Source organism: Emys orbicularis, chromosome 1 (assembly GCF_028017835.1).
Source record: "Emys orbicularis isolate rEmyOrb1 chromosome 1, rEmyOrb1.hap1, whole genome shotgun sequence".
In the NCBI taxonomy this organism is placed as follows: Eukaryota; Metazoa; Chordata; order Testudines; family Emydidae; genus Emys; species Emys orbicularis.
The window spans coordinates 44,438,334-44,460,956 of record NC_088683.1 but is presented as its reverse complement, the minus strand read 5'-3'; the positions used below and the strand labels follow the sequence as shown (position 1 = coordinate 44,460,956).

The following is a 22,623-nucleotide window of genomic DNA, read 5'->3' as shown; positions in this document are numbered from 1 at the left end:
CAATTCTGCTCGAGCAACCAGACTTCTTTACTCCATAACCTTACCCTGCATTCACCCGAAAATACGTTACCCTTCAGTTGGCCGTTTTCCGCACTGGCCAGGTACAAACGGTCGCGAATTGAATGTCCCTTCGGTTCAGGAGTGTGGGTCAGGTTTTCCTTATGACCGAAACACATACACAGTCCCGTGCCTTCGTACTTGTTATCTGATCTGTCGGCCGTGTCTTAAAACAGACCGACCAATTAGAGTCAGCCAAATCTTTATTGTGGTTACTTATCTCCTTGTGTCACTTTGACTGTATAATTTATACTTACTTATTTTCTTGTAGCCAATTGTTTTAATTGTGGGTTAGACAAGCTGTGCCCGGGGGCACAACTTATCTCACTTTATAGGAGTTAGAATGTGTTATCTGGTTGCAGCGCGTTTTGACCACAAGTCTTAGCTTACTTCTGCAAAGCTTGTCCTTTTCACCTCTGCAAAGCTTTGCCTTTTTACCTTTGCAAAGCAGAAGTTTGAGGCCTAACACTGACAATACCTTTGTTCATTTTAAGCTTAGCAATACTTTTGCTCAGAGATTAATCACAGATACCACATGACATTTTGATTAAAAAGAAAGATATAAAATTAACATGGCACACATTACATGGATTAAAAACTGACTAATTGATAGGTCTCTAAATGTAATTGTAAACGGGGAAGCATTGAGTGAGTTGGGTCGGTTCTTGGCCCTATGCTATTTAACATTTTCATCAATAACCTGGAAGAAAACATAAAATCATCACTGATAAAGTTTGCAGATGACACAAAAATTGGGGGAGTGATAAATAATGAAGAGGATGGAGAGTGATGTGGGTTGCTTGGTTAACTGGGTGCACACAAACAATATGTGATTTGGAAGGACTTGAACCTGGTGAGTGCTCTAACTACTGGATTATAGAATCAGTTGTTACTGCCCTCTGTCTCACCCAATGAATATTTAATTATTTATACAAAGTGGAACAGCTACAGCAGGAAAGATTGAGCACACTCTCTCCTAGAGTAGCCCATAGCCTGGTGGTGAGGGCATTCATCCAAGAGGTGGGTGACACAGGTTCAAGTTCCTGGTCTGTTTGATTTGGAATAGGGACATGAAGTTGGGTCTCCCCCATTGAGATAAACACAAGACCTTTTGAAGTTCATAATGTGGAACAGCAATTTTTTTTGATATCTCAAAAATTTTCAAGAGACGAACAAACTGTTTCATGCCCGGCTCGACTAGAAACCTTGCTATGAAGAGTTCATTTATGTGGGAAGTGCTTATAGTGTGATGGGCTCTATAGATAAAATAGAAGATGAGATCTCTCAAGTGATGTGAGAACTGCAAAGAACTTTCTCCACTTTTACCTTATCTTTTTGTGCATAAAGAAAGCAACATTTCCTCTCTTAATTAATGTGCATACCTTTGGGGCTGCTTTTAGTGTTCAGGAAGATTAAAAGACAACTGTGATGAAATATTAGTTTTCTAGGTTATTAAAAGCCCTTGGCTTCAGTTTGCATCTCACATAGCACTAGACAAACTAATGGATAGTAGTGCCAACTCATGACGCACTGCTGGGTTGTGGTGGACTGTCTCATTTCTAAGGGCTCGATTTAGCACTACCATTATCTTTCTGGTTTCTGCACAGTGCAAGACAGATGGGTTATTTGTGGAATTAGACTCTACGTGTTAAATTCTTCACTTGATGAAAATGTCTAAGTTCCATTAATGCCAGTTACCATTAGTCAGAGTTATGTGTGCACATTAAGAGGGAGAATGTGCCCATAAGTATTTAATAATGTGTTCTTAAGCTGTCTGAAAACACATCTAAGGTAAAATATTTTATATTTCTGCTACATGTTATTTCATGGGAAAATCAAACCATTTATGACCATAACCAAATACATTTGCCTTTGCCAAAACCTCATTTCTGCTCATTTAATGCTGTCACCGATCCCTAAATAAACAGAGTAGAATACCTGGGTTAACAAAACCCTTCTTCTGGTTTACTCTTAAAAATATTACACTACTGATTTTTTTTTCATGTATGGTTCTTTACCAAAAGTCAGAAATAACCTCTGCTACTAATGGCAGTGTTTTAGTAATTAACTATACAGAAGAGCCTGAGTCTCAATTACACTAAGACCCCTTTACACTGCCAGTCACAAACAACTCCTTTGCACACGCACACCACGCCACCACCACCACGTCCTCTCCAAGATTTTCACGTACAAATTTTTGAGTGAAAGGGGCTTTTTATTCACATGATTCACTGTGAATAAATTTCAGCCTCCCAAAAATTTTACCAGAAAATCTGCTTTCTGAAGGCAGAGGAATTAGACAGCCATGTAAAGCTATGTGACAAGATACTTCACATTAATTTTCACTCTCCAAAAAAGAAGAAATCACCAGTTTCACCCTCCTTTCCTAGTCCCACTTGAGCAAGATGCTCATCATACTAAATTGTGGGACATGTTCAGGTGACTGTGATATTTACCAGGGAAAGATAGAGAAAACCAACCTTATTTTCACCTATGAGCTAAGCTTCATCTGCGTTCTGGTCTCCAGACATGACAAGATACAGTATTTCAGACAGGTACTTTTTATAAATCAAAATGACTATATCATGTGTTGACACTGTGGGAGGCAGCAGATTCTTAGAGTTTGGGAGACAGAAAATACAGCTCTATTCCCAGCCTTGACACTGATTTATGATGTGACTTTGCCTAAATCACAACAGCTCTGTGCCTAAGTTTCCCCTTATCTGTAGAATGAGCATAATGTTCAACATACCTGCCCTCTTGCTTTAATGTTTGCAAAGTGCTCTGATATTCTTGGATGGAAAGTGCGCTATAAGTGCTAAGTATTATTATTGTCCCATTCTGTTATTGCATCCAGCACCTTAAAATGTTTAATTCTAATAAAACTGATCATATTACCACGATTCCTTCCACCATCTGGTAAACATTCACAAACTCTTCCTTAACTTCTGGTATTATAAGGCTGATGCAGGCTTTCAGTTCAACCAAGATTGATTATTGTATTTTTCTAACATTCAGTCTTCCTCAATAAGTTTAAACAACAACAGGGGTTTGTGGGAGAAAAACATGGCTAAGGCAATTGTTGGTGAAATATTCAGGACTTTTTCCTTGCCTGCTGGATTCAGACTGCCAATCTAGATTAGTAAGTAACCCAAAGGTGTCACCAACTGATAGCTTTACAGTGGATTATGAGAAATATATAGATTGTTTCAGTTCAGTTCCTAGTAGATGTGTCTATATGACACAAATCACAGCTGGTGACCAATTGACACCCTTGCTGACAATCTAGGCAGGGATGCCAAGCATTGCATGGGAATAGAGACCTCAATATCCTAATCTTCAGAGGGGATCCTCCAAGGCACGGTACCCAGGAATTGAAGCTTGATCTGTTCTGTACACAGATAAGATCAGTCTTCAGGATTGTCAATCCAGTACCTTTCATGGATTCTAAATTCTAGCTACCCAAGTACTTTTATGGCCCTCATCACCCAAGTAGGTGAACACTTTTAAAAACAAGTTTGCCAGTCCAGAATTCTCTAACAAAGGTAACTGACAAGCAGAAAATATCACATTTCCACCTGCCCCAGCTTTCCAGCCATTGTATCAGTGTCCCTACATTTCTGAATCAATTTCAAAATTCTTCTCCGTGTTACCATATGTGGGCTTGACCTTCCATCCCAATCTATGCTCTTCTGATGCACATTAATCAGTGTTCTCAACATTTAAACTGAAAATAATAGTACCTGGTTCAACATCCTCTGAAATGTGTTTCAAAAGCATGAGAATGTGCTGCCCATTTGTATCAGATTAGATACCTCTTTGACCAGATTGAAAAGTAGGCTAAAGACATTCGTGTTTTCCTCAAGTCCTAGAGGAGATTGAAATGAGCTTTGAAACCTATTCCTATTGCAATGCCTTGAGATGCTTTCTATGAAAGGGCATTTTATAAGTAATCCTTGTGTGACTAAGTCCTTGTCAGAGAAGTGACAGACTGGTAACAGACTATAATGCTTGGCAAGGTGAAAGAGTCTTTATATTCAGTGAAGGGGTTTTACATTTTAATTCTGCTCAGAATTTTGCCCATAGTCAACTTATCACTTACAGGAGAAGTAAACTGATCCTTTTATGGGAGATGGTTACAAAGATACAAATTCCAGGGATGGTGTGCAAAGAAATAGTACTGACTTCCAAATAGATTTGAATACCCTCTCTAAAACGATACTATTCTATTCCGGTTTGCACACTGTGCTCATTACTGTAGCATCTGGGCACCTTCCTGTAGTGCATTAAGCAACGTGACTATGCATCTGTCACATATTATTTGTTCTCTCATCCTTTCCCCAGAGGGAGAAGCATGTGCAGTGAAGTGTCTTGTTTTGGTAGGGTTTTTATTTATTTATTAAATAAATATTCATGCTATGTTTTTATATTAGAGAAGGAAAAATCAAAGAAATACATCTTACACTTGGAGTAGAAAGTGGTGATAATCCTTAGTTCCAGGGGAAGTTCATTGCACGGTTGCAGACCACCCACAGAGAAGGGTCTGTCTCCACACAGATAAACTTCACTCTTATTGTTGAGAGTTCACTGTACCAGAGGAGTGAAGTTGTTGAGCACGGTCCTCATCATGGAGCTTTAAATGGTCGTTTAGGTATCCCGGGCCCAGGCCACGGAGTGCTTTGAAGAGGACTGAGACTTTGAACTTGATTTGAAATTCCGTGTAGCGAGCAGAGGACAGATGTGATGTGCTTGTGATAGCCTGTGTTACTGATATGTGCTGCAGTGTCTTGTACTGACTAGAGTTTCTCAAGTGCTGAAGGTTTCATGCCCATGTATATTACATTGCTGTAATCCAGCCTGAGAGGTGATGAAACTGTGAGTAAGAGGCCAGGTCTTTGTCCACTAAATGGGACAATTTCCCCTAGCCACCGGATATAGTAGAAAGCATTACTCATAGCTGTTGCAATGTGGGAGCTCAGCATCAATAAGGAATCCAAGATTACGCCTAAGAATATGGACTGAATTGACCAATTGTGGATGTGAACCTTCAATCAAAGGAGACTGCACCGTGCTACAAACTTCTTAAAAGGGGATAGTTTACTAATGGATAGGAATAGTCTTTAAAGAGGTAGTCAACATACTGATCAAATTATAAAGATCAAAATGTGTAGCAATTTTGCACCAAGATTTTTGGATGAAAAGAGATTATATTTTGGAAAATGCACTGTCAGTTTTCATAGGAACTCAAGAAAACTGAATTTCAGTTTTAAACTAGATACGTTAAAAAAACCACCAAGAAACAAATACTATTTTTACAAATAAAAATAAGGCCCAGATTTAAACGGACAAAAGCAAAGGAATTCAGAGATTAAAAAGACATCGTCAATTTAAAATTGAGATATGAAGGTGGTTTCAAGTACAGTCCCTGGCTCTAAGTGTTCCTGTTAAATTCTGTGGTTTTACAATCAGATTTCCTATGTTTAAAAATGTTTTTGTCTCCCCCATGGCTGTGGGAGAGACCCACACAAACACCAGGCAAAACTGACTAGAGGGGAAATGGAGAAAGCACCAGTACGCTATCGAATGTGTTAACAATCTGGGAGGAAAAAAAAATTATTCCTCTCTTTAGTGTCTTTCAAGTTATAGTGCTCTTAGGTGTTACTTGTAGCAACAGCAGGAAAAACAAAAACAAACCCACAATTCAGAGGGTAGATTGATTTAAGTAAATGGTGTCACTTTCATACAGTTTTAGTATTACAGTAGTCTAAGAATAGTATGACCATATGCACTGTACCATATGTCTAAGATATCTAGGCACAATGGGAAATTTAAGGACAGCATGGCAACATTATCTTTGACATTCCTTGTTTTTGTGGGTTTATGTCAGACTCAGTTACTACAACTGCTTCAGATTTTGACAGGATTTTGCACCTTTAGCATAGTAGACAGTAACATGAAGGGTATCCTTCCAGATGGAATACCAAATTAATGTAGAGCAATACATGGGTAGCTGCTTCCTAGTGCAAAAATCCCCTCTGGTAATTCAAATTATGCCTGTGAATTATATTCAACTCACGTGAAGAGCTGCTCCAGTAATGCTTTGAGGATCAGTTACTACAGGGGTCATTTGGAGACAGAGAGAGAAGAGAATCAGATCTATTTTTAAAATACAGTATATTTTTAATGATTGGGTTGTAGTGTTCCATTTTGGGGTTCTGGTGACACTTGAGCTGCACTCTTCGATTGACAGTGTTACCAGAATCCCTTCAATGAAGTTACAGTCCCTATAATTCAGAGCTACCTGCTAGTCAGCCTATAGAAATTACAGCTAAAAGTGAACAGATCTGTGAAGATGTAAATCATAGTATACAAAAAGCCACATTTAAATCACTGACATTTTGTACACTGCATGTATAGTAAACAGTATGGAACAAAATGCATATGCAGAAACAGGAGGAGTAGGCTAGTGCAAATGCAATTTAACAGCTTTTCAGATCAAAATTTCAGCTTTTTTTCAGACAGCCATGTAAGTGCTGTCATCCATATCTCCTCTGTAAAGATTAACTTATTTGCAAGATTCAACCATTTAAGCTGTATCTGAAACTCAGAATATTTGAACATCACTAACTCAAAAGTGGACAAATTTTGCAAACAAAGAAAGCATCTGGATAGAGGGCTTGTAACCAGTTTCATGAATTTCAAATCACTGGAATTAAAGACAAATGACCAAGTTACAGCAGCTTTTTTGAAACATCATCTTATACGTGTATATGGAGAAGATAAACTATAGCCATGTCAGAAACTAACAGTGTCCAAAAAAGTAAAGCAGTTATGGTGTCAAGGAAACGCTTTCCTCCCTCTGGTCCACCCAGAACACTACAGCACTGTTTCAAACACCCTTAAATCCCTCTTTTCTACTGTACACAATTCAGCTTTTTCTCTACACCTCTACGGGTATGTCTACACTACGAAATTAGGTCAATTTACTAGAAGTCGATTTTTTAGAAATCAATTTGATTCAGTCGATTCTGTGTGTCCCCACCAAGCGCATTAAGTCGGCGGAGTGCGTCCACAGTACCAAGGCTAGCGTCGACTTTCAGAGTGTTGCACTGTGGTAGCTATCCCACAGTTCCCGCAGTCTACGCCACCCATTGGAATTCTGGGTTGAGTTCCCAATGCCTGATGGGGCAAAAACATTGTCATGGGTGGTTCTGGGTACATGTCGTCTGGCCCCCCTCCCTCCATGAAAGCAATGGCAAAAAATTGTTTCTCGCCTTTTTTCCTGGGTTACCTGTGCAGACAACATACCACGGCAAGCATGGAGCCCACTCAGCTCACTGTCACCGTATGTCTCCTGGGTGCTGCTGGCAGGCGCAGTACTGCAGTGCTACACAGCAACATCCCCTGGCCTTGCCTTGCGGACGGCAGATGGTACAATACGACTGCTAACCGTGGTCATCGTCCCATGGGTGCTCCTGGCTGACCTCGGTTAGGTTGGTCGGGGGCGCCTGGGCAGACATGGGTGCTCCTGGCTGGCCGCGGTGAGGTCGGTTGGGGGCGCCTGGACAAAAATGGGAATGACTCCAGGTCATTCTCTTCTTTAAGTTTCATCTAATAGAGATTCAGTCCTGCCTGGAATATCATGCCAGCTGGAGGCTTCTGCCTCAGGCTACTCTCCCAGTCGGCAGCACCGCGCGGTCGCACCTACCCCAGCCTACCCTTTGCTCCCATGGCTCATGAAGCCTGGACAGTAGTAAGGAGCAGTTCAACTATAGGCTGAGCAAGTGCATAATGGTAGTAGAATGTGCCTTTGGACGTTTAAAAGCTAGCTGGCGCAGTTTACTGACTTGGTTAGACCTCAGCAAAACCAATATTCCCATTGTTATTACTGCTTGCTGTGTGCTCCACAATATCTGTGACAGTAAGGGGGAGATGTTTATGGCGGGGTGGGAGGTTGAGGCAAATCGCCTGGTCGCTGATTACACGCAGCCAGACGCCAGGGCGCTTAGAAGAGCGCAGCAGGGCGCGCTGTGCATCAGAGAAGCTTTGAAAAACAGTTTCATGACTGGCCAGGCTACGGTGTGAAAGTTCTGTTTGTTTCTCCGTGATGAAAACCCGCCCCCTTGGCTCACTCTACTTCCCTGTAAGCCAACCGCCCTCCGCTCCCCCCTTTGATCTTCGCTTGCAGAGGCAATAAAGTCATTGTTGTTTCAAATTCATGCATTCTTTATTAATTCATCACACAAATGGGGGGATAACTGCCAAGGTAACCTGGGAGGGGTGGGGGAGGAGGGAAGCACAGGGGTGGGGTAGTTGTAGGGCACGCCCTAGAATGGCATGCAGCTCATCATAGAAGCGGCATGTCTGGGGCTCTGACCCGGAGTGGCCGTTTGCCTCTCTGCCTCTTGCCTGAGCTCCTTAAGTTTCACGCGGCACTGTTGCGGGTCCCTGTTATAACCTCTGTCCTTCATGCCCTTGGAAATGTTTTCAAATATTCCGGCATTTTGTCTTTTGGAACGGAGTTCGGATAGCATGGATTTGTCTCCCCATACAGTGATCAGATCCAGTACCTCCTGTTCAGTCCATGCTGGAGCTCTTTTGCGATTCTGGGACTCTATGGTCACTTGTGCTGATGAGCTCTGCATGGTCACCTGTGCTGATCAGCTCGCCACACTGGCCAAACAGGAAACTTGCTAACACCTAAAGACAAAGCTCTTTATGGCTTCAAAACATGTGTTTTATAAACTGGTTGGCATAATAAAAGTTATTCTTGCCAAATTTTAGCCAAAGTAGAAATGGAAACCTATGTGGAAGAGGTAGCAACAAAAAAAAATCCATGAACATTTAAAGCAGATTCCAAAATATGCCTCACAGACAGTGAAAACTAAACATATGGAGAACATCCTGAATTTATGATGGAAGAGTGGTCTCAAATTAGCTGTTTTATTTTGATCTGAGCATGAAGAGAGCATCAGAGAACTGATGATCCCTTATAAGCAAGCAATTCATTTTTAAATGGTGAAGCACTGAATATTGGGGGTTGGGGTGGGAGGGGAAGGAGGAAAGGGGGGCAGAAGGAGTGGAGAGAAAGTGGGGGATGTTAAATGAAATTTTCTGCATTCCATGAGAAATCGCAGATATCAGATTCACCATTCAAAGCATTCTGATTTTTCCAACATTAATTATATCAAATGTAAACTTAACATTTTTAAACGTCTGTAATAAATTAATTCTATGGATAACTACTATAACACCGATGGATCTCAGCAATCTCATTCACTCAATTCAGAAAGGCAGTTTTGATTTATTTTTAAAATGTGTTTCTGAAACTAGAGAAATGTGACCAAGAGACTGAAAATGGGAGATGAAATTTCTTGCTTCTATGCAGAAGATGGTATCTGGTCCTGGTCAGTAGTGACTGAAAGTCATTACTGTAACAGCTGTGGCCTACAGTAAGTTGGAGTGAGTTTGTGCTCTCAATTCAGATCAGAGTGGAAACTGCCTGCATCACAGAAGCTACTATCGCAATTGGCTTCCAAGTTGGCAGTCTCCACATAAGCATTAAGGAATAAAACAGTCATGGAGATGAAACACAGCTCAATCACTCCTGCAGAAGGATCCAGAAGGTCAACATTGAGACAAGTTTTGTGAACCGTGGTCTTCGGTTCTGAGAAATTCAACATCTTCCACGAGCACTGAAAATCTCATAAAATACATCTGGTAAGACATTTAGCTATTTAGGTTCCAATTCAACAAACTTATCTAAGAATGTGCTCTGCTGGATGAAGGCCATTGGCAGCAGAGAGGTTTTGTAAATAGCTATCCAAAAGTTAAGTGTGAGCAAAGAGCTCATTATTTTAAATCGTGTTTATTAATCAGCTAAATACTTACAATATTCAATAGCCAGACAACTTCAAGTGCCATATGTACAATCATAAAATGACTTGAAAATGTTCTGCCACAAATCAAAAACATTAGAGATGGTGAAAACAAATTTACACTGAAGTGTGAGCCTTATATATTCTGATCTATTACTTTTCAAAAGGTTTACTTTAAAATAGATATCTGCAATGATGTACAGGAACATGACTTTTTATTTACATTAAAAAACATTTACAATTTAACACATACTTTCTACTAATGATTGGCAGTGCATAATATGGTTTGTGATGTCATGTAACACAACCAGAAATACAGGCTCTATAATTTTTGTGATTAAACTACCCATTACATAGCAAACAAACCCTTGTATATTTCTTATGGATGAGCGCTTCAGGAGTTAAATTCCACTGAAATTATTTGGACACCCACATAGGTGTTCAAGTCTTAAAAATAATTCATTTATCAGTATCTCTCATCAGGCCAGGGGTAGGTAAGCAGCTGCTTTCAGAACTAATGCCAGTGTTGTTCCTTGCTTGGCAAGTTGATGGTCCCATTCAATGAGGCTGACAGTTTCTCCTCTCCTTGAAAGTGAACCATTGGCTTCCAATGTTAACGCACCTTCTACCCACATGATAATTGATAAACTTCTAGGGTCATAGCTCATTGTTTCTATGGCCCAGAGTGATTTTTAAAGTACCCCACAAAATCTATTGACATTTGAATGAAACTGTAAGTGGATATAATAGCTTATTCTACTAATCATCTCTTAGAACACTGTAAAATCATTTGTATTTAGTATCAAAGTACTAGTCAACTATGAGCACTATTTAAAAAAAATATTCCGTGCAATGTTATGTGATTTTTTCCTTTGATGACAAGAAGCATAGTCCCCTAACGAGAATTTTTACATTTAAATTATTCTCTAGAAAATGATTCTGAATTTGGGGTAAATACTTTAGAATGCAAGGTAAAAGCACGCAATTTTTTTCCACTGTGGTAGCCAACTAGTCACTTCTTGGCCTGAAAATGCTGTCTCTAAATTTAGCCATTCAATCCAATTATACAAAAGAGAAAAGCAATCGAGACAGTATAATCGGACACTAAATTTAGCCAAACTATGTGCAAGAACCTCTGCAAATACACACACACAATTTAAAGGAGCAGCAATGTCAGATATGGCCCCAAATATGTCTGACTTTACCATCCTTATAATCTAATAAATATTAGTATTCATTTTAATATTTTAAATATCCCTGCTTTTATGGACTGACTTTATGATTCTTAACCAGATGAGTAATTCTAACTCATGCAAATAGCTCCACTGAGGTCAATTACACTACTTGCACACATAAGGACTGCAGGAAGAGTTCGCTACAATCTACATATCAATGAGAAATTAAAGTAAGGAAAAAACCCATGGTTTTTTAGAACCCTAAAATAGATTTGTACAGAATAAAGTGAGGGAATACAAGTTAATGGAAGAGCCCTGTTTCCACAGCTGTTCTCAAATCACTTACTCTTTTGTATTAAAATAGATAAATAAACAAAGCATAATCATGCTGACTGTTCTTCATACATTACAAAACATGTTTACATTTTACAATGTCCCTTTAAATTTGACTCTGTGGGTCATAGCAGAATTTAGTAACATTATTGATAATTTTCAATTGTGTAATAGCTTGGAATGTTTGGATATTAAACCACTTTTAGCAGTCTCAACCACGCAGTGACCAATCCCATGAAGTGCTGAGCACCTTAACTGCCACTTGACTCATTGGGTTGGGCCCAGAGCAAGTAATAAATACCTCTTAGCATATGTCCAATTCATTTTAATTCAGGAACAGAAGAGCTAAAACCTTCATGCACAAGTGAGATGCAGAAAAAGGCATTTGTTTTCCTGATTAATATTTCTCAAGACAGAACATGATACACTAAATGTTATACAAAACCTTGTATGGTGTTTATAGCTTCAAAACTTTTTTGTAATCGATAATGTCGATAAATTGCATGTCTCTTAAATTGCAATACATATCACTAGATAACGTCTTCAGCAACCATAGTGTCAAAAATTTGATAGCAAACTTGCTGTTCCATTCCATCTTTGACATTATAAGACCTGATGAAGCATTCCAACCATGGCAAGTCATCTACAAATCAAAAACAAATTACACATTTTGATAGTATTTCCAGCTTTTATAAGAAAAGTGGAACTTTAACACATAATTCATCTGACTAAAAGGAAAACTAAAAATGGATTTTGAAGTTTCTTATGCACAGAAGGGGTTGATCAGTCTCCACTGAGAAATGCTTCTCCTCTCTGCTGGTACAGAGAGCCACCTGGGAGGAGGAGGCAGCAGAGTGGGACTTGTATCATTATTCTCCCTCTGTTCTCACCAAAGGTTTGTACTTGGAGAAGATAATGTAGCCTAGGGATATATCTTCTATTCCATGGAACACCCACTGCACTGGGTGGGAGAAGGTCCCCAGAGACAAGGGTGCCTGGGTGCTTTGGACTTGCACTGTGAGGAAACAGGCTCCTAAGGGCCAGAGCTATGGCAAAGACAAACAGTTCTGTGCAGACAGTCCAGTAGAAGCTTCCACTTTGGGCCCCCAGATGAAATGCTCAGAGTAATTCTGTGATGGGATCTTCACAGAGATTTCCTTACCCTGAGTCACTTTCCACAGGGATTTCCTGCAGGAAAGGGTACTCCAACTTTGTATGTGCATTCAATGGAAGAATCCGGCCTAAAGTGAGGGGCTCAGACTGAATTCTCTATTAATTGTCACTATGCTTCTGTTACATTTTAAATAAAGGTGTTTTGGTTAACTTCCATATGAATGTGAATTACACATCTAGCTCTGCCTGGACATGCATGTATACATATAAAACTGAATCTATGCCAGCATGAGTGAACAGCTGCACACCCTCATTACCATTGTAGGGACTGAATTATTACTCCTATTTCCAAAGGCCCTTCTTTTAAAAAGGACAAACCGAACATATTACACTAAACAAAAGTAAGTAACAATTTCCTTACAATTCTGTAGTATTGAATTTGGTCTGTGTTCTCATCATATTTATAATAAATAAATGGTGAATTCAACATAACTTTACATATATAGTAGCAGATTACAAAAAGCTGACCTAGTTTTGTTCCTGGAGGACAAAGTATATTCATGATCATTTCCATCTTCTCCTGAAGAAGACTACTGGTAAGGACTTCGGAGGCAGGAATCTGGAAAAACTTTTCCTGAGGAAAGTGGAAGGGTTTGAGGAGAAAAGAAGAGAAAAATAAATCAGGTGTCATTAGTTAGTGTCATTTTAGCAGGCTCTTGAATCTTATGAACAGACTAAAATGACAAAAGGGAGCAATATATTCAGTTCAGTGTTTTTAAAATGATCCAGATACAGCTAGAAACAAACCAGAGCATGCATGAGTAGGGTATTAACCCTGAGACATGTAGTATGGTCAATGACTTAGACCACCAAAAAAGTGCATTAATGCCTTACAAACACACATACTGCATGAAGATAAATCCATTAAAGATCGTGAGGTACTCAAACACTATTAGAGCTGAGTGAATAATAGATTTTTCAATTGGCAGGGGGCTGAACCAAAAAATGTGAAAAAACAAATTGGTTTGATTCAAACTGAAATTCAGTTTTTCTTTTTTTTTTTTTTCCTGTTTTGAATCAATTGAAATGTTTTAGGTTGACACGAAATGATTACTTTTTTCATTTTTTGTGTTGATTCAGTCAGCTTTGGATGTTTTTCACCATTTTGCGTGGGTTTCTTTTAATTGGACAAAATTTAAAAATGGAACATCATTTCACAGTGAAAAGTCAAAACAATATTTCAAAATTATCTAAATAAAACATTTTGAAACAAAGTCAAAACAATGTTTTAAAATGGTTGACATGAAACATTTTGACTTTTTGAAAAAACATTTTTCATTTTTTTTAGGCAAAACTTTTTGACAAATTAGTCACAAATTTGTGAATAGTTTCAGAGACTCCAAAATGAATTTTTTTTGTGTGTGGCAAAAATAATACCCCCCCCTCCATTGCCCAGCTCTAGATACTACAGTGATGGGGGTCATATAAGTACAATAGACAGACAGACAGAAATTACAGACAGGATTGTGCCATCCTTATTTAAATTCAACCTTACCACTCAAATAGTCCATAGCTATTAATGAAAATCCTGAGGAGTAAGATATCACTAAACAGGAGGATGGGTGTCAGAATCTGAATCTATGCAAGTAGAACTCTCGTTTTGAATTTCATTCTTCAGTTTGAAAAGAGACATGGGTGGGTTTTACACAATTTATCTTCCCACTATAAAAAGTAGACCAAGTAGACGATGAAATAAAACAGTAGGGGAACTGTATAACGCCTATTCCCAACAATTTTCACTACAGCATAATTATTTTAACATAACTTTGACCAGACTTTCATTTTGTTCCTCTTTCCCCCACATTTCTTGGCCAATCTCGACTCTCTCTCCCCGGAGCCCAGCTGACCTGTCATCTAGCAAAATGGGTTCCTTTCTGGTCGACCTCTAGATGGCACTATAATATAACTGTTAAATAACAACTGTTTATGGCAAAAGAGACACATTTTCAACTCACACTTTAATTTTTCCTGACTCTTCTCCCCAGCTCCTTTAACTTAGGCCTGGTCTACACTAGGCGTTTATGTCGAATTTAGCGCCGTTACATCGAATTAACCCTGCACCCGTCCACACCACGAGGCTATTTAGTTCGACATAGAGGTCTCTTAAATTCGAATTCTGTACTCCTCCCCAACGAGGGGAGTAGCACTAAATTCGACATGGCCATATCGAATTAGGCTTGGTGTGGATGGAAATCGACGCTAATAGCTCCGGGAGCTATCCCACAGTGCACCACTCTGTTGACGCTCTGGACAACAGTCCGAGCTCGGATGCTCTGACCAGCCACACAGGAAAAGCCCCGGGAAAATTTGAATTCCTTTTCCTGTCTGGGCAGTTTGAATCTCATTTCCTGTTTGGACATTGTGGCGAGCTCAGCAGCACTGGCAATGATGCAGAGCTCTCCAGCAGAGATGGTCGTGCAATCCCAGAATAGAAAGAGGGCCCCAGCATGGACTGATCGGGAAGTCTTGGATCTCATCGCTGTGTGGGGCGATGAGTCCGTGCTTTCCGAGCTGCGCTCCAAAAGACGGAACGCAAAGATCTATGAGAAGATCTCTAAAGCCATGGCAGAGAGAGGATACAGCCGGGATGCAACGCAGTGCCGCGTGAAAATCAAGGAGCTGAGACAAGGCTACCGGAAGACCAAAGAGGCAAACGGACGCTCCGGATCCCAGCCCCACACATCCCGTTTCTACGAGGCACTGCATTCCATCCTAGGTGCGGCCGCCACCACTACCCCACCACTGACCGTGGACTCTGAGGATGGGATATTGTCCACGGCCGCTTCCTCGGACATGGTAGTGGACGGGGAAGATGAGGAAGGAGATGAGGAGGACGAGGCAGTCGACAGCGCTTACCAAGCTGATTTCCCCGACAGCCAGGAGCTCTTCATCACCCTTACAGAGATCCCCTACCAACCCTCCCCAGCATGTAACCCGGACACAGATTCAGGGGAAGGATCAAGCGGTAAGTGCTTTAAACATCTAAACATTTATTTTTAACAAAACTGGAATATTAAGAATAAGAACAATGTGTGCTTCATGATTTCTTTACCCTGGGCGCTTAAGTATTCAGTTCCAACTATTTAAAAAAAATCTAACAGTGTCCGGTTGTGCATGATTCTGCTGCCCAAGCTACTCCACTCTTTAGTCCCTGCCACTGCAGCTATATGAAAATCCGGTCTATATGTCCGGGGATAGAGCAATAATCCTCCACGGACATCTCGAGGAAGCTCTCCTGGAGGTAATGGGAAAGCCTGTTCATCAGGTTCCTGGGGAGAGCGGCCTTACTGGGTCCTCCGAAGTAGGAGACATTCCCGCGCCAGGAGACAAGCAAGTACTCCGGGATCATTGCCTTGCACAGCATGGCAGCATAGGGCCCTGGTCTTTGCAGGCTTTCCCGAAGCATCCTTTCCTTCTCGCTGTCCGAGATCCTCATGATAGTTATGTCGCTCATGATGACCTGCTTTGAATTAGGTAGGGGACTGTTAGTATTGGGACTGCTTGCAAGTTCCTTTACAGAACTGTAACCGCTGGTTTACAGCCACGCGGTGGAGGCGGGAGAGGGGCAGCATACAGGGATCTTTCCCTGGGACATCCGCGAGGGGGTGGACAGGGCCAGAGTTCATGCTTGGCCGATTGCTGGCAGCAGAGACTGGCATTGCTTTCAATGTGAAAGGAGGCCAGTGGTACTACAAAAGTTTTAAGCAGCCACAAGTCTACGGCTTACCATGTTTGCCTGCTACAGAGATTAGGGTGTCCTGCCACGCTTCCCAGATCGGCAGTGCAAAACCCCAGGCACTGAAGGCGAGGTCCGAAAATTCGACCTTGTCCTGAGTGCGCATGTGATAGGTGCGGTGCATGGTCTTGTTCACAGAGAAAGACTATGTTCTTTGTTCACAACTACATTTATGTTTCGGAGGAATTCACTACCTTTTTCTCATTCCCACAGCCACATCTGCGACTGTCTCGCAACCCAGCCTGGCATCACACTCCCAGAGGCTAGCGCACATTAGGCGGAGGAAGAAGAAGACGCGAGAGGACATGTTCTCAGAACTAATGGGCTGCTCCCGAGCCCAGGCAGCACAGCAGAACCATTGGAGGGAGAATTTGTCCCAAATGCACCGGACACACATGGAACGTGAGGAGAGGTGGCGGCAGGAAGACCAGCAGGCGACTCAAACGCTGCTTGGACTTCTGAGGGAGCAAACGGACACGCTCCGGCGCCTTGTTGATGTTCTGCAGGAACGGAGGCAGGAGGACAGAGCCCCGCTGCAGTCTATCAGGAACCGCACTCCCCCGCCACCAAGTCCCATACCCCCCTCGCCCAAAGTCCAAAGAAGGAGGGGCGGCAGAGTCCGTGAAAACTCTCACTCCACCCCTGCAGACTGCTCAAGCACCAGAAGGCTGTCATTCCCCAAAATTTGAAAAGTCCTTTCCTGCCCGCCTCACCCAAGCCCCCGTCCAAGTTTCACCCCCCAGTTTCATGTGTGGTTGTTAATAAAAAATACGCTTCTGTTCATTACTGTTTCAGTCATGTTCTTTTGAGGGAGAGTCTGTCTGAAGGGGGGGAAGGGGCTTGGTAATTGGACAGGACAGTCACCTTTAGCAGGGTACAGAGGCGGGGGCAGGTCCAGCAGCAGGGCACATACACAGTGCAGTGACTAGTTACCCTGGTCAGTCTGGGAGGTGGTTTTCATGTTCTGTGCGTGGGTGGTGGTGGTGGTGGGGGGTTGCACTGTGACTTTGTTGCGGGGGAGGGCAGTTACAAATCTTATGCAGCGGTCCTGGTCCTGGATCACAGAGCCACGCAGCAGGGGATCTGTAACCCTCCTCCCCCTGCCATAAAGTCACATAGCCCCCACATACACGCAGTCCCGCTCAGGAGGGCTGGCAGGCTCCGTTGAAACAACAAGTCCGCCACTGCGAATCCTGTCATTCCTGGAGTTTAGAAGGATCATTTGCATCAGTACACTACACCCGCTCCCCACCACAGTCTGCGTCCCAGGTTTCAAACATTCCCGCGAAAACAGTAATAAAGACAACGGTGTTCATTAACAAAATAAAACTGATTTAATTTTTTTTGAAGGGGGTGGAGGGGGTCTGTAACTGGAGAGGATAGTCAACATTAACTGGGTAAAGAAACGGGGGCAGGTTCAGCTTCTCTGTACAGAAACTTAAAAGTCACTGGTTACCCTGCTCACTGTGGAACTTAGCTTTCAAAGCCTCCCGGATGCACAGCACGTCCCGCTGGGCTCTTCTAATCGCCCGGCTGTCTGGCTGTGCGTAATCAGATGCCAGGCTATTTGCCTCAACCTCCCACCCCGCCATAAAGGTCTCCCCCTTGCTCTCACAGAGATTGTGGAGCACACAGCAAGCTGCTATAACAATGGGGATATTGGTTTCGCTGAGATCACAGCGAGTCAGTAAGCTTCTCCATCTCCCCTTGAGACGGCCAAAAGCACACTCCACCACCATTCTGCACTTGCTCAGCCGGTAGTTGAACAGTTCTTTTTCAGTGTCCAGGGCGCCAGTGTAGGGCTTCATGAGCCAGGGCATTAGCGGGTATGCTGGGTCCTCAAGGATCACTGTAGGCATCTCCACATCCCCAAGAGTTATTTTGTGGTCCGGGAAGTAAATACCTTCCTGCAGCCGTCTAAACAGACCAGAGTTCCTGAAGACGCGAGCGTCATGAACCTTGCCCGGCCATCCGACGTTGATGTTTGTAAAACGTCCCCGATGGTCCACCAGTGCTTGCAGCACCATTGAAAAGTAGCCCTTTCTGTTAATGTACTGGCTGGCCTGGTGGTCCGGTCCCAGGATAGGGATGTGAGTTCCATCTATAGCCCCACCGCAGTTTGGGAATCCCATCGCGGCAAAGCCATCTATGATGACCTCCACGTTTCCCAGGGTCACTACCTTTGAGAGCAGTACCTTAACGATTGCGTTGGCTACTTGCATCACAACAACCCCCACGGTAGATTTGCCCACGCCAAACTGGTTCGCGACAGACCGGTAGCTGTCTGGCGTTGCAAGCTTCCAGAGGGCTATGGCCACTCGCTTCTGGACAGTCAGGGCTGCTCGCATCCGGGTGTCATTGCGCTTCAGGGCAGGGGACAGCAACTCACAAAGTTCAAGGAAAGTCCCCTTCCGCATGCGAAAGTTTCGCAGCCACTGGGATTCATCCCAGACCTGCAGCACTATGCGGTCCCACCAGTCCGTGCTTGTTTCCCGTGCCCAGAATCGCCGTTGCACAACATCCACATGACCCATTGTCGCCGTGATGTCCTCGGCGCTGGGTCCCGTGCTTTCTGACAGGCCTGTGCTACTCTCTGACTTCAGGCCCTCACCGCGGTGCCGTAGCCTCCTCGCCTGGTTTATCTGCATCTGCCTCTGGTAAAGGTGGATGATAACCTGCGAGGCATTGACAACGGCCACAACTGCAGCGATGGTCGCAGCGGGATCCATGCTCGCAGTGCTGTGGCGTCCGCGCTGTCACTGACCGGAAAAGTGCGCGAACTGATTTCCCGCCGGCGCTTTCAGGGAGGGAGGGAGGGCGGTAGTGACGGACGGATGACGACAATTACCCAAAAGCACCCTCGACCCTTTTTTTTTACCCAGAAGGCATTGGCGGCTCGACCCAGAATTCCAATGGGCAGCGGGGACTGCGGGAACTGTGGGATAGCTGCCCACAGTGCACCGCTTCCAATGTCGACGCTTTCCCCGTTAGTGTGGACTCACAAAGTCGAATTACTATCCTTAGTGTGGACACACACGTTCGACTTTGAATATCGATTCTACATTTTCGATTTAAGAGAAATCGAACTACCCTCGTAGTGTAAACATACCCTTAGACTATCAGGTTAAGAAAATGAACTGGGAGCGTTACTATAGAAATTTGATTGGAAGGTAGTTTAAAGTTACACTTCAAAGCAACCCAGCTTCTTCTCAAGCACTCCTGGAGCACCTTAGTCTGGGCAGAAGAAAGTGGCAGTTTCCTTTTGAAGTGCAGGTTACACTTCAAAAGAAAACTGCCTTTTCCCCCTGCAACTCAGTTGTAGCAGTCAGCAGCTCCCCCAGATTAGTTTCTCAATTTAAAAGAACAGCTTTCAAAGAAGGGGCAGTGGAAAGGAAAAAAGAGAAGAAAGTGGGGATTGCTGGGCTTCAGCTTCCTTTGCAGCTAAAGGCCTTCATATTTTAAGAGAAGAGCCTTTTAACCTGTTATACAGAATGCGTTAAAGAAAAGAAATGGGAAAACATTTCCCCCTTATTGCCACTTGACACAGTGGGTAAAAATATACGTATATATTAATTTGTATGTATTTGAGGTCAGGTTGTCCCAAGCTGTGAAACACAGGGACCAAAAAGCCCAACTGGCTTTAGATAATTCCAAAGCTGCAGTGTAATATATTACAAATATAATGTTATATTAGATTAGTATTATCAGCATCTATTCAACTTATCAAAGCCCTCATACTTCTTAACATTTACATTCCTACCTGAAATTATCAGCAGGTATGCAACAACCAAAAGGACAGCCAAAATAAATGTCTATTGCATGCAAACAACTATATAAATGAAACATGAAGGCCCAGCTACTCAAAATCTAGGACATGCAGAGTACTCACAACTAATTTAACTTTGCCATCATGAATGTATGAAATAGGATCTTCCATTACTTCCACAAAGTTATACATCTATTACATATGCATATGAAAAATAATACTTCACCTTTACATAGCACTTTAGAATCATTTAGTTAATCCCTCACATTCCCATGGGCAGGCCAATATTATTTCTATTTTAGAAAATTGAGAAACGGAGACACGTAATTTAAGCAAAGTGTGTAAAGTCACTAAGAGTGAATGTATAATCTTATGTTAAATGTGGAGACCAAGTGTCTAGGTAAGGCAAACAATAATCTTTCTGGGGGCAGGGACTAACATTTATTTGGAGGCTAGCTGAATACAACCTAGAAGGCACTAGTTAGTCCACGACAAGCAAGAGCCCACATTACCCAGACCTTTAGATCAAAAAACTAGATTTAGAGAATGGACAGCTATATGGCTTTGGCTGGAATCTATCCAGTAAGGAAACAGAGTTGTCAGAGTAATCATAAAATCCTGAGCTAACCCAAATTTTACCTTTTATTTCTTATGTAACCAACTCTGACCTCTATGCCTACCACTTATAATCACTTAAAATCTATCTTTTTGTAGTTAATAAACTTATTTTAATCTTTTATCTTTACCAGTGAGTTTGTCTAAAGAATTTGGGGAATCTGCTCAGATTACAAAGGCTGGGGCACGTCCACTATCCTTTGAAGGAGTGGTGAATTAATTAATGAGCTTACAATGCTCAAGACCTTCTTGATCAGTGCAAGACGGTACATTTCTGGGGTGCAAGACTGGGGCTGGGGGGATTTGCTGGCGTCTCCCTGTGTATAGTTCATGACAGGCTGTGAGAGCCTGCATGTAACTTTGGGTGTGCCTTCATATGCTAATGGCTGTGTGAGAGCAAAGCCAGAACGGGCTGCTAGTCACTAGCAGAGCAGTGTAAGAGTACCATGATCCAGAGAGTTAAAGGGAACACAGCAGTCCCACAGTCCAGGTTGTGCCCTGGTGTGTGTGTGTGGGGGGGTCACATCCCCCACTCCAGTTCCTCTCTTCAGTCCATTTTAAGACTTGAACACACATTTTTCTCCCATTTTACCTTTTATCTGATATTGACCTAAACAGCATTTTCACCAGTGGATAGTGCTAATAATTTGTACATTCATTATAATAGTTTGTTTTAAAACACTGGATATGACAAAGAGAATGCACAAATTCATATACACATGCAAACATCTCTGAGACCATACTTAACAAGAACCATCATCTTTTTACTCTCTGTTTACTTACATAGTCAAAGAGGTATGCATCCAGTGCTCCTGTGCCATCATCAAGTGTAAACTTCATAACAAAGACATACTGGAGTGGCTCAATACCTAAAACTAGTGTGGGAAAAATATTTTGCTTTAGGTACTGAATATTCAAGACAAAATTATCACAACACAAGGTAATTGAAATGACTTGCTTTTAATTATGTAACTTATTGTACGATTATAATTTTAAAATATAATCAGATACTTTATAATCAGACGGGTGGAGGTTGTGGATTTATAATTAGAGCTGTGCGAATAACAGATTTTCAGTTCAACACTGAACCGAAAACTAAACAACAAAATCTTTTCAGGTTGACCTGAAACAAAACATTTCTGAGGGTTTTTTTTAAGCAAACAATGGAAATGTTTCATTCAACCTAAAACCAGACATTTTGTTTTGATTTCAAGGTTTTTATATTTATAAAAAATTGAGGGAAATTCCAAAACAAAATGCATTTCTGAAATGAAAAGTTGTTTTTTCGTCTCTCTCCTCCCACCAATACAAAAAATTAACCAAAATCTACTTGAATTTGCTAATTGTTTTGCTTGAAGCAAATCTGCATTTTTTCAGTGAAACATGTATTTTCACTAAAAATTTCACGTAGCTCTACCTATAGGATTCATGACAATGTTGTTATACACTAAGTGAAAACATTTTGTGTTGCAGGTAAAATGAGATGCTCAGAAAGATTTACGTATAGAGTGCCACTTTAGAATGGAAATTCAGTTTTGCTCAAGAGTTTAGAAAAATACAGAAAATGCTCTAAAGCAGTGGTTCTCAAAGCTGGTTTGCCGCTTGTTCAGGGAAAGCCTCTGGCAGGCCGGGCTGGTTTGTTTACCTGCCGCGTTCGCAGATTTGGCCGATCGCGGCTCCCACTGGCCGCGGTTCGCCGCTCCCACTGGCCGCGGTTCGCCGCTCTGGGCCAATGGGGGATGTGGGAAGCAGTGCGGGCCAAGGGATGTGCTGGCCGCCCTTCCCGCAGCCCCCATTGGCCCGGAGCAGCGAACCGTGGCCAGTGGGAGCCGCGATCGGCCGAACCTGCGAACACGGCAGGTAAACAAACCGGCCCGGCCCGGCCTGGCC

The 22,623-nt window shown here is 42.3% G+C and overlaps 1 protein-coding gene across 1 annotated transcript in view; it reads right to left on the bottom strand.

Moving 5' to 3' along the window:
* Positions 1–11,973: 11,973 nt before the first annotated feature.
* POT1 (protection of telomeres 1) overlaps positions 11,974–22,623 on the bottom strand; it is a 149,644-nt gene continuing 138,994 nt past the window's right edge. Inside the window, exons 19-21 of the mRNA XM_065416157.1 lie at positions 21,517–21,608; positions 13,085–13,190; positions 11,974–12,086 (exon numbers count right to left, since the gene is read on the bottom strand). Of these exons, the coding sequence (XP_065272229.1) occupies positions 11,974–12,086; positions 13,085–13,190; positions 21,517–21,608 (311 nt within the window). The remainder of the gene's footprint in view (positions 12,087–13,084; positions 13,191–21,516; positions 21,609–22,623) is intronic.